This window comes from Pleurodeles waltl, chromosome 12 (assembly GCF_031143425.1).
Source record: "Pleurodeles waltl isolate 20211129_DDA chromosome 12, aPleWal1.hap1.20221129, whole genome shotgun sequence".
In the NCBI taxonomy this organism is placed as follows: Eukaryota; Metazoa; Chordata; class Amphibia; order Caudata; family Salamandridae; genus Pleurodeles; species Pleurodeles waltl.
The window spans coordinates 683,388,016-683,403,521 of NC_090451.1; the positions used below are offsets into that span (position 1 = coordinate 683,388,016).

At 46.0% G+C, this 15,506-nt stretch overlaps 1 protein-coding gene across 1 annotated transcript in view; it reads left to right on the top strand.

Annotated features, from left to right (window-relative positions):
• Positions 1-15,506, top strand: part of DNAH2 (dynein axonemal heavy chain 2) — a 1,666,550-nt gene that overhangs the window by 497,732 nt on the left and 1,153,312 nt on the right. The window contains exons 20-21 of the mRNA XM_069218683.1: positions 2,595-2,787; positions 10,988-11,188. Coding sequence (XP_069074784.1) covers positions 2,595-2,787; positions 10,988-11,188 — 394 coding nt within the window. The remainder of the gene's footprint in view (positions 1-2,594; positions 2,788-10,987; positions 11,189-15,506) is intronic.

Below are 15,506 nucleotides of genomic sequence, written 5' to 3' on the forward strand. Positions count from 1 at the left end.
CCACGTCACCCTGCACTGAATGCATTTCTTCCCTCTGTCAAGGGGAAGTTAATGGAAGTGTTAATGGACAACACCACTGCCATTTCGTACTGCAACAAGCAAGATGGGGTGGGGTCATGGACCCTTGGTCAAGAGGCCCTGCATCTCTGGACATGGCTAGAACAGCAGGGCATAACCCTGGTGGTTCAGCACCTGGCAGGTTCTCTAAAAACCAGGGTGAACAAACTCAACCATCGATACCTAGCAGATCCCGAGTGGTGTCTCCATTTGGAGGTGGCACCAGGACTCTTTCAGCAGTGGGGAGAGCCTTGGTTAGAGTCTTGGTTAGAGTTGTTCGCCACCGAAGAGAATGTGCAATGTCAGCAGTATTGCGCATTGGAGTTTTCAAGGCAGCAATCGCTCGGCCTTCTAAATGCCTTTCTGCCCATTCCACTCCTGCCCAGAGTTATCAAAAGATCAATAACTACTGGGCCCAAGTAATCCTTGTGGCTCTGGACTGGGCAAGGAGAGTCTGGTATCTCGAGCTTCTGAAGATAAGCATTGATCTTTCAATCAGGCTGCCCCTTCGGGAGGATCTTCTGTCGCAGCAACAGCGTAGGGTTCTCCACCCAAACCTGTCAACTCTGCGACTTCATGCGTGGAGATTGAGCGGCAACAGGTGACAGCCTTCAACCTTCCTCCTTAAGTCTGTAATGTTATTTTAGTAGCCAGGCGTTTCTCCACAAAAACACCTGCTGTTGCCAAAGATTTGTAAAAAGAATTGTACAGAGAAGTCTTTAGATCCTCTTTCTGCCCCTCTCTCTGATACTCTTCTTTTTGTTCTGGCTCTTGCACAGCAGGGCTCTGCTTGGCCACTCTTAAGGGCTATCCGTCTGCTTTATCTGCGGCTGCCTGACCAACCCTCATTGTTTAAGTCCCCTCTTGTAAACAGATTTCTAAAAGGCCTTGTACAAATGTTCCCCCCTTCGCCCTTTGTTATGACTCAGTAGGATTTGAACCTAGTTCTCATATACCTCGTGTGCTCCTTTCCAGCCTCTACACAATTGTTCCCTCTGGCTGCTCACCATCAAGACAGCCTACCTAGTAGCAATAAGATTTCCCCTAAGAGTGAGTGAGCTGCAGGCCTTGTCATCCAAGCCTTGATATCTCACAGTATTTACTGATAAAGTGGTGCTTCGCACCCGTGCCTCTTTTCTGCCAAAGGTGTTGACCCCATTTAACTTGGGACAGACTATCACCCTGCCCACCTTCTTTGCTGTCCCGCATGCCTCTAAGGAAGAGGAGCAACTACACCGACCGGACCCAAAAAGAGCATTGTTGTTCTACCTTGACCGCACAAAAGAGTTCTGGGTGGACGACTAGCTCTTTGTGGGATAGGTGGAGCAAAGAAAGGTCAGGTAGTACAGAAACACACAATTTCTTGCTGGGCCATTCCCTGTATACACATTTGCTGTGCTCAGGCTAAAAAGCAGCCTCCTGAGGGCTTACAAGCCCATTCCAACAGAGGAAAAGCTGCGATCATGGTGTTAGCTCATGGAGTCCCAGTCCTGGACATGTGTCAGGCATCAACTTGGGTGTCTCTCCACACGTTTGCCAAACCCTACTGTCCATACAGTCAGGTCCGCATGGACGGGCATTTTGCGGTCCTAAAGGACTTTCTAGTTTAGAATATGGCTTGGGTATCTTTAGAAAGGTAAAGAATTAGCAGCTAGAAGTATCTATCAGATGAGCAAGTTACTTATCTTTGGTAATGTATTATCTGGAAGAGACTATAATCTAGCTGCAGATTCCTTACACCCACCCATGCCTCCCCGCTCTGTGGACAGATTTCTAGGGTTGGGTGATCCCTTTTCAGGGTCTTAGATTTGACACACAATTGTCAGTTTAGTTCATGGCTCTGTGCTCCTGGTGTGGAAAGTCGTGAAGAAAGTAACTGACGTCCGCATGACTCAGTGATGCCTATATAGTTGACGGTGATGTCACACCTGGTGACAACAACGCTATACGGAACCAAACAAAGCCACCCGACGGCTCGCGCAGGGGTATTGCTCAAGCAAAAGTTTCCAGATCCAGCCTGTCGCCTGGGAAAATTCAAAGGTAAGGAATCTGCAGCTAGAAGTCAAAGGTAAGAAATCTCTAGCTAGATATAGTCCCTACCAGATAATTTGTTACCGAAGGTAAGTAACTTATTCTTTATGTTTAAATAAAAGCTTTAAAATAGCCTTGTGCTCCAAGACAACAATGCTGGACCAAACTTTGTAAGCAACACTGGAGTGCACCCTGTATGCTGGTTGGACAGATGTGAGACAGACTTGAATGGTGTAGATCATCCTTGGTGGTCCTACAAGGTCACCTACACTTGAAATTAACAGACCTTTATGCACACACCAGCCTTGGCCAGTTAGACACCATTATCTGTAGCAGTGTGTAATTGTAATAACCCACAGTCTGCCAGTGTACATGTGGTATGCAATGTGAGCAAGCAATAGTTCAATTCTGGAGAACCACTGTTACAAGTAAGTAATGGTTTCTTATCCATATCCTCTAGGAGTGTCTGAATTAATATTAATTTCTGCTTTTTTCATTTGTTTCAGAGCGTGACGAAGAGATTAAAAAAATTCAGGCACAGATCAGTAGTGGCATGTCTGCCAATGCTACTCACCTACAGACTTATCTAAAAACCTGGGATTCCTACAGGGAGATCTGGGAAATAAATAAAGATTCTTTCATCCGTCGCTACCAACGTTTAAACCCACCTGTTTCTTCTTTTGATGCAGATATTGCACGGTAAGCATTATGTTCAAATACAAAGTTTATCATGTTTTGATGTCCAGCCCGTATAACCCAAAAAATAGCATGAACTAAGTATGAACATGACCTAAACAGAACTCTGATAGCCCCATACATGGTCTCACCCATTTTATCAAGTTGTCTCCTCACAGTCCATTCCTTATGTATCTCTGCCGCAAAAGGGAAGAACTGGCTCATGTACGGAAACTGTTCATATTTAAGGAAGTCCTTTACTATGATCTCTTTGTAGAAACCTTTCTGACTCTCAGCTGGACCTGCCGTCCTTATTTTGGTTTCTTATGCTTTTCACTAGATATTTCTTTAGTACACACCATCACAATGTGTGTTTCACATGTATGGTTACATTCTGTGCCTCGTTATGCACCAGTGGTTTGCAAGCAAGACTGCTCAAGTTGCCAGATAAGTCCAAGTCTTTAATACAATCAAGATCCAGCACAAAATATGTATTTATATTTTGTTAGGCCAACAAATCTGGGAATCTACTTTTCCAGTGGTGTTTAATTGAGCAGATTGTGTCACTCAAGTGTTATGTTTTCTGCGCAGTGCTATTGTGTATTGTTTCAGGGATCTGAATGACTTGATCTTCAGAACAACATGGGTAAGGGTAGTCTTAAAGTTGGGGTACTTCCCGTCTTGCCATTGTGGTATGCAGCTGCCCTACTACAATCTGTAGTGTTGAATGTAAATAATGGAACATTTTGCATATTACTTGTGTGAATGTGAAGTTAGTGAATTCCTTAAAATCTCAACTTACATTTACATAATTTGAACATTGCTGGAGTTATGAAGTCAGGAGTGGGCGAATAAATCAGAAACATATGTTAGAAAAGCACTATGGTCAAAAAGCTTTTCATGAAAATTAACAGAACCCTATGAAAAACACACAATTGAAAAACTAAAAGTGAGAAAAGCACACATATTGAAAAATAGAAATGTGGTTGTAATTTCTTACTTTCTCCATATCTTTCTTGTCCTTGTAATTTATGTTCTACTCTTTCCGTGGTTGCTAACCCTCTTGTCCATTTTTTTAAAGTTTTGTTTCTTTGTCACCTTTACTTTGACTACTCTTACTTTGTCTCTCCCATTTGTCACCACCAAATTCACTTTTACTTGGACCTGGCTAATATACTATTCTATCTGGTTTGAGTGCTAGTGTTGGTCTGTGGTGGTCTGTGCAGTAGTAAGCATGGTCAACTGCTACATCAGTGATGGTTTTTAAACGCAACATTCTCTTTAAAAACTACCAGTCTTGATTCGTACCCCAATGCAGTACAGAGATGGCAGGAACACAGGTGGTCGGTGATGCCATACAGGCCTATTGCAATTGTAACCTCTGCTTCCTTATTGTGCTGGAGCTCTTTCGAGCACAGCCTTCAACACCAACTGACCACTGAGATTTACTTGACACCCACTTCCTGAACGGGGTTCAACAACATTGTCCTACAATGGTTTTAGTCGTTTCTGGAGAAAAGTGCCTTTCTGGTGCAGAAGAGTTTGAGACCAAACCCATCTCTGTTTCCTGTAATGTCCCCACCGCTTCCTCTCACCATGAGCCCTTGTGGGTGCTGCTAGTTTGCATGGATATCGGAATCCACAAATATGCAATTGACATGTAGCTCTATGTGGTCATAACATTTGATTTCAGAAGTACAGGCTAACTGCAGCCCAGGGTGTCCAAGGGCTTCTTCACTGAATCCTACCAAGAGAAAGTTTGTGCTCATTGTTAATGTTTTGAAACAACAACTGGTGCAAAACTGGCTATCTGAGATAATTCTTGACTGCTTCATTCCTAGTTAACCAGGCCAATTCCCTGTACTTGTCCAATGAGAATAACCACAGACTCATGGCTCACTGTGCACAAAAGCTGAACACTGCCTGGCATCAATATGATCTGCTTTGCAGAGTGAAGTTTTTCCAAATGGAACCAGATATCAGAACCACTATCTAGGCTATTGTCCTTTCCTAGTTTGATAGAGGTAATGCTATGCGGCCCAGCATCCCTGAGATCCACCTGACTCAGGTGAAGGGGCTATTCCAGGCAGCAGCATGTCTCATGAATGTTGTGATCGAGTTTGAAAGGATCAACACTTACCCTGCCTCACCGAGTACAAGACATGCTGTTCTATCTGAAGCAGTAAACTCTAGCACTCCATCAAACTTAGTAGTGAAGTTCAAGAAATTCTGGTGGAGCATGCTACAGATTTCCCAGATGCTTCAATTTCCCAGATTGAAAATCAGATTGAAAATCAGGAAATAGGAAGAGAAGAAAATAGGAAGCAATGTTTTAGGCAACGGTTTTAGGATCTGGACTATCTCCCGCTCCATACCCACAAGGCTACATCTCTTCATTACTTTGCTTAAAGTTGAAACCGAGCTCTATATACAACAAACCATCACAGGCCACTTCTCACCAAGCCATTTCTCTCTACCTGACACTACCAGTCCGCGTCACCCCACCAACCTTCAACTCCCCTCTGTAAACTCCTGTATTGATGCAATTTCTCTACAGCCCTCTCACCTCTTTTTTCATCTCTCTTCTTCTGCTCTCTACTGTGTAAAACTGCCTCCATGCATATATCTCTGCTGCTTTGTCACTAGGTTTACAATACGAGTCAAACACATACTGTAATAGATAAATGTATGCATACATTTTAAGGTAGTTGGGGGTGAATCCTAGCCTTATTTAGTTTTCCATTAAGAAACGTAGCTACTAAAAAAACTTTGATTGATTTATATTTAGATATTTTTTCATATATTACAAAACGTTTCTATCAAAAGGGCTAATGTCAATGTCATAATTAATAACACAAAGGCCCTCATAACAAGTTAGGTGGAACAGGGTGGGATATTTACCTCAGTGGGGTATTTATTATCTCATGATGCGATATGCATTACATATGGTACATACCTCCTAGTCCAAATTTTCGGCTTGAATACATACAGCAAATTCTTCTTGTTCTGATGGATACAACTACCTGTGGATTCCTCACCTTATGAATTCGTCCTTGCGCCAGCATCCGACGGAAAGTCTTCTTCCCAGCTCCCCACGTCGACGAGGACGTCACAATTGCACGGCTCCAGGTGACTCCGTTGGACGTCACCGTGCCAATAAGAGGTCCTCGCCGGCGTGCTCACGTCAGTGTATTTTTTTTCGTGCCTTCGACGCTAACGTTTTTTTCCTGGCTAGCTTCGGTTGGTGTATCAACTGTAGCTCTTGGTTACAATGTCTCCCCCGAGGAAATCGGGGATTAAGCCATGCAGAGAGTGCTGTGGTCGGATGTCGGTCACAGACCCGCATGAAGATTGCCTTTGGTTCCTTAGCTCTGAGCATGACGTTGAGGAGTGTGCGTCGTGCCAGAGCATGAACCCTAAGGTATTGAAGGAGAGGGAGGCCAAGCTCTTTTTGGCAAAAGCTATAAAGAGTCATAGAAGCCACAAGAGATCATTTTCCCACTCTTCTTCGAAGAGGCATAAGAAGCGGCGCCATCACGACTCTCGTGCCGTTCGGCTCGGAGTCATTCGAGGTCAAGGTCCCTATCTCGTCGGCACCATGATAAGTGGGAAGTGAGCCCGATGGTGACTCCGGAGCCCCAGAGTCAGGAGGCTTCTCCGGCGCCGACCGTCTATGAGGTGGCTCCTCATAGTCCTCGATTCTCTCCGGCTCCACAGGAGTCAGATGGACAGCAACAGGAGCAAGACCAGCGGTACCCTGCTTTGCTGGCGCAGGCAGCAGATCCAGCGGCATTTTTAAATGCCATGTATGCGTACAAGATGGCGCAATTTTACCGTTTTGCCCGGCTGAAGGTACTGGGCCGATGCTGATGATTTCACCTCGGGGTGCTTTGCCTATGGCGTCGCCAACTGGGCCCTTACCATCGCCGCGTCGGCCGGCGCCGATGACATCTCCTTGCTAGCTGGCTCCGGTTGAGGTGCCATTGGAGTCCGTGCCGACGCCTGGTCCGAGTGATGGGTCTCGGAGTCGACCTTCCTCTCCAGAGCCTTGTCGGAATTTGAAGGTGGTGTCTTCGGCGTCAGCGAATTCAATGTCGACGCCGAGGTTGGAGTCAAGTTTGAGATCTCGCAGGAGGGCCTTGTGTCTCATGGAAGAGGAGGAATACCGAAGACAGCTGGAGGAAGGTGAACTTGTTGAGCCCTTGGGAGACGGCCAGTGGGCTGAATACTTCCCCGGAATGGGACTTATCTGTGCCAGGGGAGTTCACAGAAGAGGCGGCAACTTTTCACTCTTTGATTAGAAAGGCTGCGGACTTTTTTGAACTGCCTTTGGCTGCAGCGGAGATAAAGACCAACTTGTTAACTGAGGTGCTGCATCCCTCTACAACTTCTGCTGACCCTTTGCTGCCTTTCAATGAGGCGTTAACAGAATCCATCTTAGACCTGTTTCGTCTCCAGCGGTTAATAGAGCTGTGGCTAGGAGGCATAGAGGAGCGCCTGGTGATCCAGGGTTTTTGTCACGCCATCCAACCCCGGAGAGTCTGGTAGTTCAGGCCTCTTGCGCCACAAAGTCTGCTCCTGGGTCTTTCCCTGTGAACCCACCTGACAGGGAATCCAAGCGGATGGAGCAATCCGCGAAAAATACCTTTTCATCTTGCAGCATGGCTCTTAAGGCTGTGAATGCTACCTGTGTGCTGGGCAGGTATGTCCACGCCCTCATGGATTTGGCAAAGGCTATGGTTGTAGATCTGCCTCAGGAGGTTCAAAGACCATTTGGGGCACTCCTTTCTGATGCACAGGCTGCGGCAAAGCAGATTCTTCAGTCTGGTTTAGACTCCACAGACTCGGTGGCCAGGGCAATGTGAACATCTATGGCTACAAGACGGCATGCTTGGCTAAGGTCTTCGGGTTTCTCAGCTGATGTGCAGAACACATTATTAGACTTGCCCTTTGATGGAGAAAGGCTGTTTGGCGAGAAAGCAGATTCTGCCCTGGAATGTTTTAAGGACAGCTGGGCCACGGCAAAGTCCTTAGGGTTACAAGCCCCTTCTGCTACCCCTTTTAGATACTTTTGCAGGTTTAGGCGGTTCGGTCGTGGGGCAGCTTTTCGAAGGCCCCAGTCTTCAGTCCAGCAGCCTGCCAATCCTCCATATCGATCCTTTAGAGGGCGGGGGAGGGCTAGAGCTCGAGGTGCCGCCCAGCAGCACCCTTCGTCAACCTCTTCCTCTGGAGGACAACATCAAGGGAAGCAGTCCTAGTTTTCCCCACTTTATCGACCATACCTCTCCTGTAGGGGGAAGGCTACGTCTTTTTCTTCACCCATGGGAGTAGATTACATTGGACTCACGGGTACTGAATATTGTGAGAAAGGGATATTCTCTCCCTTTTCAAGAGTTTCCTCCTCCCATCCCTCCCCGTCCCTCGTTTTGTTCAGAAGACCATCTCCTGTTGTTGCAACAGGAGGTTCAGACCCTATTGTCAAAAGATGCAGTGGAGTTGGTTCCAGAGCAGGAAAGGGGTCAGGGCTGTTATTCAAGGTATTTCCTGATCCCCAAGGAGGACGGTCGTTTGAGACCAATCCTGGACCTGAGGATTTTGAATTGGTTCCTCAAGCAGGAGAAATTCAAAATGCTGACTCTAGTGCAGGTACTTCTGGCGTTGGGCGAAGAGGATTGGATGGTGTCTGTCGACTTGCGAGAGGCGTACTTTCATATCCCTATACTCAAGTCCCACAGGAAGTATCTCCGGTTTGTGGTGGGATCGCAACACTACCAATTTGTGGTCCTTCCGTTTGAGCTTACTTCCGCACCTCGAGTCTTCACGAAGGTGATGGCGGTGGTTGCAGCGAGTCTCAGGAGGAAGGGAATAGCGGTATTCCCTTACCTGGACGATTGGTTGATCAAAGCCAAGTCTCCAGAGCTCGTGCTGCATCACCTGCAGATGACAACCCAGTTGTTGTTCGATCTGGGCTTTTCGGTAAACGTGCCCAAATCTCACCTGGAGCCCTCTCAACGCCTCCTGTTCATAGGGGCAGTACTGGACACAACATTGAATCAAGCCTATCCTCCGCCTCAGCGGATTCAGAACATACAGGCGTTGATTCCAATGTTTCGAAATGGAGCGGTTGTTCCAGTCCTCAAGGTCTTATGCCTGCTCGGTCTGTTTGCTTCTTGCATTCTTTTGGTCACTCATGCGCGCAGGCATATGAGGGCTCTTCAGTGGTGCCTCCGCTGGCAGTGGTCTCAACACAGAGGAGATATCAAGGAATCGGTAAAGATCTCCAGGGATGCTGCAGCAGATCTCCAATGGTGGGCTGTGGACGGCAATCTTTCTCGAGGAAGGCCGTTTTCGCTACCACCACCGGTGACAACGGTTATAACGGATGCTTCCACTCTAGGGTGGGGAGCTCATCTGGGGGACCTGGAGATCAAAGGTCATTGGTCTCCAGCAGAACAGATGTTTCACATCATTCTGTTAGAATTGTGGGTGATACGTCTGGCTCTCAAGGCCTTCCTCCCTTCCCTTCGCGGTCGGTCGGTTCAAGTCCTGACGGACAACACTACTGCGATGTGGTACATCAACAAGCAGGGAGGAATAGGGTCGTACCTTCTCTGCAGAGAGGCTCTGTAGCTCTGGTCCTGGGCTCAGGACCATCAGATTTGCTTGATGGCAAATCATTTGGCCGGAGTCTTGAATGTACGTGCGGACAGTCTCAGTCGGCACTTCTCGGCCGATCACGAGTGGTGTCTCCATCCAGACCTGGTCCTTTACATCTTTTAGATGTGGGGATCTCCTCAGGTAGATGTTTGCCACTCAGGAGAGCGCGCACTGCCCGACATTCTGCAGCCTCCAGTATCTGGTGCAAGGAGCGTTGGGGGACGCGTTTCAGATGTTCTGGTACAGCCAGTTGCTTTACGCGTTTCCCCCCACACCCTTGATTCCTTGGGTTCTGAGGAAGATTCGCCAAGACCGGGCACAAGTCATCTTAATAGCTCCGGATTGGCCAAGAAGAGTGTAGTACACAGACCTTCTCCAACTCTCACTGTGTCCACCGCTCCATCTCCCTCACAGCGCAGACCTCCTCTCGCAGTCGCAGGGGCAGGTTCTACACCCTCACCTCCAGAGCCTGCACCTTTATGCCTGGAGATTGAATGGGGCAACCTGAGTTCCTTTTCTCTCCCACCGGATGTAGTGGATGTTATTTTATCGGCCAGGCAACACTCCACTAAGACCATTTATGCCGGTAGGTGGGCAAAACTTGTGGTTTGGTGTGGAGAGAGACAGATTGATCCCTTTAAGGCCCACCTTTCTGATGTTTTATTATTCGCTTTAAAACTAGCAAAGAATGGTTGTACAGTGGCTATAGTTGAGGGTTATTTGGCTGCCCTATCAGCTTTTCTTTGCCTCCCGGATCAGCCCTCTCTGTTTAAGTCACCTATTGTAATTAGGTTTCTAAAGGGTTTGCTTAATATGTTTCCACCCACGCCTTTTCATATGCCTCAGTGGGATCTAAATCTCGTTTTAACTTACTTGATGGGTTCGCCTTTCGAGCCCATGCACTCTTCTTCGTTAAGGTTGTTAGTCCTTAAGACTGTTTTTCTAGTTGCAATATCCTCAGCTAGGCGGGTAGGAGAGCTTCAGGCTCTTTCTGTGAAACCCCCCTTTACCTTGTTTTTCCATGATAAAGTGGTACTGAAAACCAGGGCAGCTTTCCTGCCAAAAGTTGTCACTCCTTTTCATATGGGGCAAACAACTACCCTTCCATCTTTCTACCCCTCTCCTCACCCCTCAGAGGAGGAAGAGAGACTCCATCAATCCACCAGAAAAAGTTACCGAAGGTAAGTAACTTGTTCTTTTGCATCTGTTACATTTCTTTTCCTCTGCTAAGGTTTTGGCAGGTTTGACCCACTGGAAACTGTCAGGGGAGTACTGTGAGGGTGTGATAATTGTCACACAACACATGATTCTGCGCCCTGTGCAAACATCTATTTGCACAGGATTGGAATTTGCCACCTTACCTTGAAATGAGGGCCCTACTGTCTAATTCATGACTCCAAACTACGTATGGTCGCAGTCAAGGTACTGATCCAGCCAGACCTGAGAAAAGCTGTACCACTACTTCATGTTTTCTTAACAAACCTTGAATGGCTCGCAGAGCAGTTGTAGGCCAGCATGATGCCTTCATATTCTTAACTTGTTGGATGTTGTGTCTCTTTGAATATAGATATACAGAGGTGGCGAACAATGTGCAGAAGGAGGAGACAGTGCTGAACATCCAGTTTGTGCTTCTGGACTGTTCCCATCTGAAGTTTTCTCTGGTGCAGCATTGCAACGAGTGGCAGAACAAGTTTACCACCTTGCTGAGTGAGATGGCAAGCACCAAGCTGCATGATCTTGATGCCTACTTGAAGCAGAGTGCTGAAAGGTGATCATTCATTTTTCCCAAGCTACCAGTTCTTACTTTTGCAGTCCAGCATGTGTTACAATATGCTGTCTGTGATACACATCAACTATTCATCTGTAAATTACTTCCTGATTACATCACACACCCTCCAAAAAGTACTGGATGGATGGATGGATGGATGTCTATTGTAGGTAAAAAAAACTGTAGGAATGGCTGCAGGGACAGAAAGTAAACAAGGGTTAAAGAACTTATGTCTTATCTTTTACTCTCCTTGCCATTTCCTTTAGCCCTTCAGCAGCAATTACAGGGAGTGCAGAATTATTAGGCAAGTTGTATTTTTGAGGATTAATTTTATTATTGAACAACAACCATGTTCTCAATGAACCCAAAAAACTCATTAATATCAAAGCTGAATATTTTTGGAAGTAGTTTTTAGTTTGTTTTTAGTTTTAGCTACGTTAGGGGGATATCTGTGTGTGCAGGTGACTATCACTGTGCATAATTATTAGGCAACTTAACAAAAAAAAATATATACCCATTTCAATTATTTATTATTACCAGTGAAACCAATATAACATCTCAACATTCACAAATATACATTTCTGACATTCAAAAACAAAACAAAAACAAATCAGTGACCAATATAGCCACCTTTCTTTGCAAGGACACTCAAAAGCCTGCCATCCATGGATTCTGTCAGTGTTTTGATCTGTTCACCATCAACATTGCGTGCAGCAGCAACCACAGCCTCCCAGACACTGTTCAGAGAGGTGTACTGTTTTCCCTCCTTGTAAATCTCACATTTGATGATGGACCACAGGTTCTCAATGGGGTTCAGATCAGGTGAACAAGGAGGCCATGTCATTAGATTTCCTTCTTTTATACCCTTTCTTGCCAGCCACGCTGTGGAGTACTTGGACGCGTGTGATGGAGCATTGTCCTGCATGAAAATCATGTTTTTCTTGAAGGATGCAGACTTCTTCCTGTACCACTGCTTGAAGAAGGTGTCTTCCAGGAACTGGCAGTAGGACTGGGAGTTGAGCTTGACTCCATCCTCAACCCGAAAAGGCCCCACAAGCTCATCTTTGATGATACCAGCCCAAACCAGTACTCCACCTCCACCTTGCTGGCGTCTGAGTCGGACTGGTGCTCTCTGCCCTTTACCAATCCAGCCACAGGCCCATCCATCTGGCCCATCAAGACTCACTCTCATTTCATCAGTCCATAAAACCTTAGAAAAATCAGTCTTGAGATATTTCTTGGCCCAGTCTTGACGTTTCAGCTTGTGTGTCTTGTTCAGTGGTGGTCGTCTTTCAGCCTTTCTTACCTTGGCCATGTCTCTGAGTATTGCACACCTTGTGCTTTTGGGCACTCCAGTGATGTTGCAGCTCAGAAATATGGCCAAACTGGTGGCAAGTGGCATCGTGGCAGCTGCACGCTTGACTTTTCTCAGTTCATGGGCAGTTATTTTGCACCTTGGTTTTTCCACACGCTTCTTGCGACCCTGTTGACTATTTTGAATGAAACGCTTGACTGTTCGATGATCACGCTTCAGAAGCTTTGCAATTTTAAGAGTGCTGCATCCCTCTGCAAGATATCTCACTATTTTTGACTTTTCTGAGCCTGTCAAGTCCTTCTTTTGACCCATTTTGCCAAAGGAAAGGAAGTTGCCTAATAATTATGCACACCTGATATAGGGTGTTGATGTCATTAGACCACACCCCTTCTCATTACAGAGATGCACATCACCTAATATGCTTAATTGGTAGTAGGCTTTCGAGCCTATACAGCTTGGAGTAAGACAACATGCATAAAGAGGATGATGTGGTCAAAATACTCATTTGCCTAATAATTCTGCACTCCCTGTAGGAGGCTATTGATGGACTATGGGTAGCAAAAAGGGTCAATCCTGTTATGTAATCAGGGATCAAAGAGTATATCAAGTTGCTCTGCTACATCTGCCATTTTTGGTGAATTAGCATTTATAGTACTCTAGTACTCCAGCAGATTGAGCCTGAGAATATTGGGAGAGAACCAGTGTGAAAGTGGGGCTGAGTATGGCAAGAAGGTATAGTTTCTTACCTGTAACTCCAGTTCTCTCGTAGGGGTATTTCCATGATAGTCATAAGCGTTGAATATTCCCCGCCCACCTGCGGGGACCCCAAGCACTTTTTCCAATATAACTTCTTAAGTGTCCATGTTCGTCTTACTTCAGAAAGGCCTGCCAAGTCACTTAAGAATGTTCCTATGCAGCCTATAGGAAAGGCTACAGTGTTCAAACTTCTTAATCCAGTTTGTTCTTGAGGTAAATGCATGTAAATGCCTGAACAAATCAATATTTTTTAGAAAATTCCTTCACAAACCTTTTTTATATTAGAAAACCCCTATGAAGGAGTGCAGAGCAGTGTAGCCCACAGGCTGCCATTAGTAATGAAGAAAAAGAAGACTATGCCTTTAGAGCAGCCAGTCCTCCAGTATCCCATCATGCCTAGAGAGAGGCAGTTACCTCAGGTCTTTTTGCAGGCAGTTCTTAGCTGATGATAATGATTAACCTAATTAAGCCATACCCCTACAAGAGAACTGGAGTTACAGGTAAGAAACTATACCTTCTCTCGTAGGGGATTTCCATGTATAGTCATAAGCGTTGAATAGAATAGCAAGCCCATCCCATAACACGCGGAGGAGCAGACAGAACACTCAGAAAACACTCTCTCAAGCAAAGAGGTTCCTAAGAGAAGCCTGTCCTACTTGAGCATCTGCCCTAGCATCAGAGTCAAGGCAATAATGCTTGATAAAGGTGTGACCAGATCTCCAAGTCGAGCTCTACAAATGTCTGCTAATGGAACATTCCTCAATAAAGCAGTCGTTGCCGACTTGCCTCTGGTGGAATGCGCTTTTGGTAGCCCTGTAGAGTTTTCTTAGCTAGTTGATAGCAAAACAAAATAGAGGAGACTATCTATCTCGATATTGACTGTTTGGAGGTGGCTAAACCGGTACGGACGGTACCATAATTAACGAACAGTTGTGAAGTTCTCCGAAGGGAATTAGTCTTATCTAGATAACATTTTAACACCTTTTTTACATCTAGAGAATGGAGAGCTCTCTCTGCTGGGGTAGATGGGTTTGGAAAGAAAGTAGGTAAGGAAATTGACTGGTTGTTGTGAAAGACGGATATAACCTTGGGCAGAAATTTAGGATGTGTTCGCAGTACTACTTTGGAGGAGTGAAATACTGTGTAAGGCTCGTGGATACAGAGGACCTGGATCTCGCTAACCTTTCGTGTTGATGTGATTGCCACTAGAAAGGCCGTCTTCCAAGTTAGGTGTTGGAGAGATGCCTTGTGTATGGGTTCAAATGGATGTTGCATTAGACGTGAAAGGACCACATTAACTTCCCATGGTGGGGAAGGGCGCCTAACTGGAGGAAAGACCTTCTTTAACCCCTCTAGGAAATCTTTGATGACTGGAATCCTAAAGAAAGAGGTTTGCAAAGGAGTTTTCCTATAAGCAGTCAAAGCTGCCAAATAAACTTTTATTGAAGAAAGTTGCAGGCCAGATCGTGCCAAATGTAACAAGTATGGGAGAATGACATTTTCCTTGCAAGATGTAGGGTCTATCTCCTTAGAAGAACACCAGATGCAGAACCTTTTCCACATGAAGGAATATGCCAAACGGGTAGATGGACGCTTAGCTTCCTTTAGGATTTCCATACAATCCTGTGGAAGGTTTAGATGTCCATACTGGACTAACTCAGGAGCCATGCTGCCAAATTCAAGGAGGAGAGATTGGGGTGTCTCATTTGTCCTCTGAACTTCGTCAGGAGATCCGGTCTGCAGGATAGCCTGAGATGTGGACGGAGTGATCGGTGAAGGAGATCCGGGAACCACCACTGTCTCGGCCACTCTGGTGCAATGAGGATCATTGCGGCTGATGTCATCGAGAGTTTGAGGAGGACTGCTGGGATCAGTGAGATTGGTGGAAAGGCGTACAGAAATTTGTTGGACCAGTCTATCCACATAGCATTCCCCAGCGATTCTGGGTGGTAAAACCTGGCGGTGAAGGTGCAGCATTTCCTGTTTCCTTCTGTGGCGAAGAGGTCGATCGAAGGTGTACCCCACAAACGGAAGATGTCTCGAGTAATGTCTTCGTTGAGCACCCACTTGTGATTCTCTTCTAGAACTCTGCTGAGGGCATCCGCTTGCACATTCTGAACCCCTGGAAGGTGGGTTGCCACTATGTTCAATTTCCTGGCTAGGAGCCAGTGCCATATTGCCTGGGACTCTTGAAACAAGACTCTGGATCTGGTGCCCCCTTGCTTGTTTAGATAGTACATAGTGTTG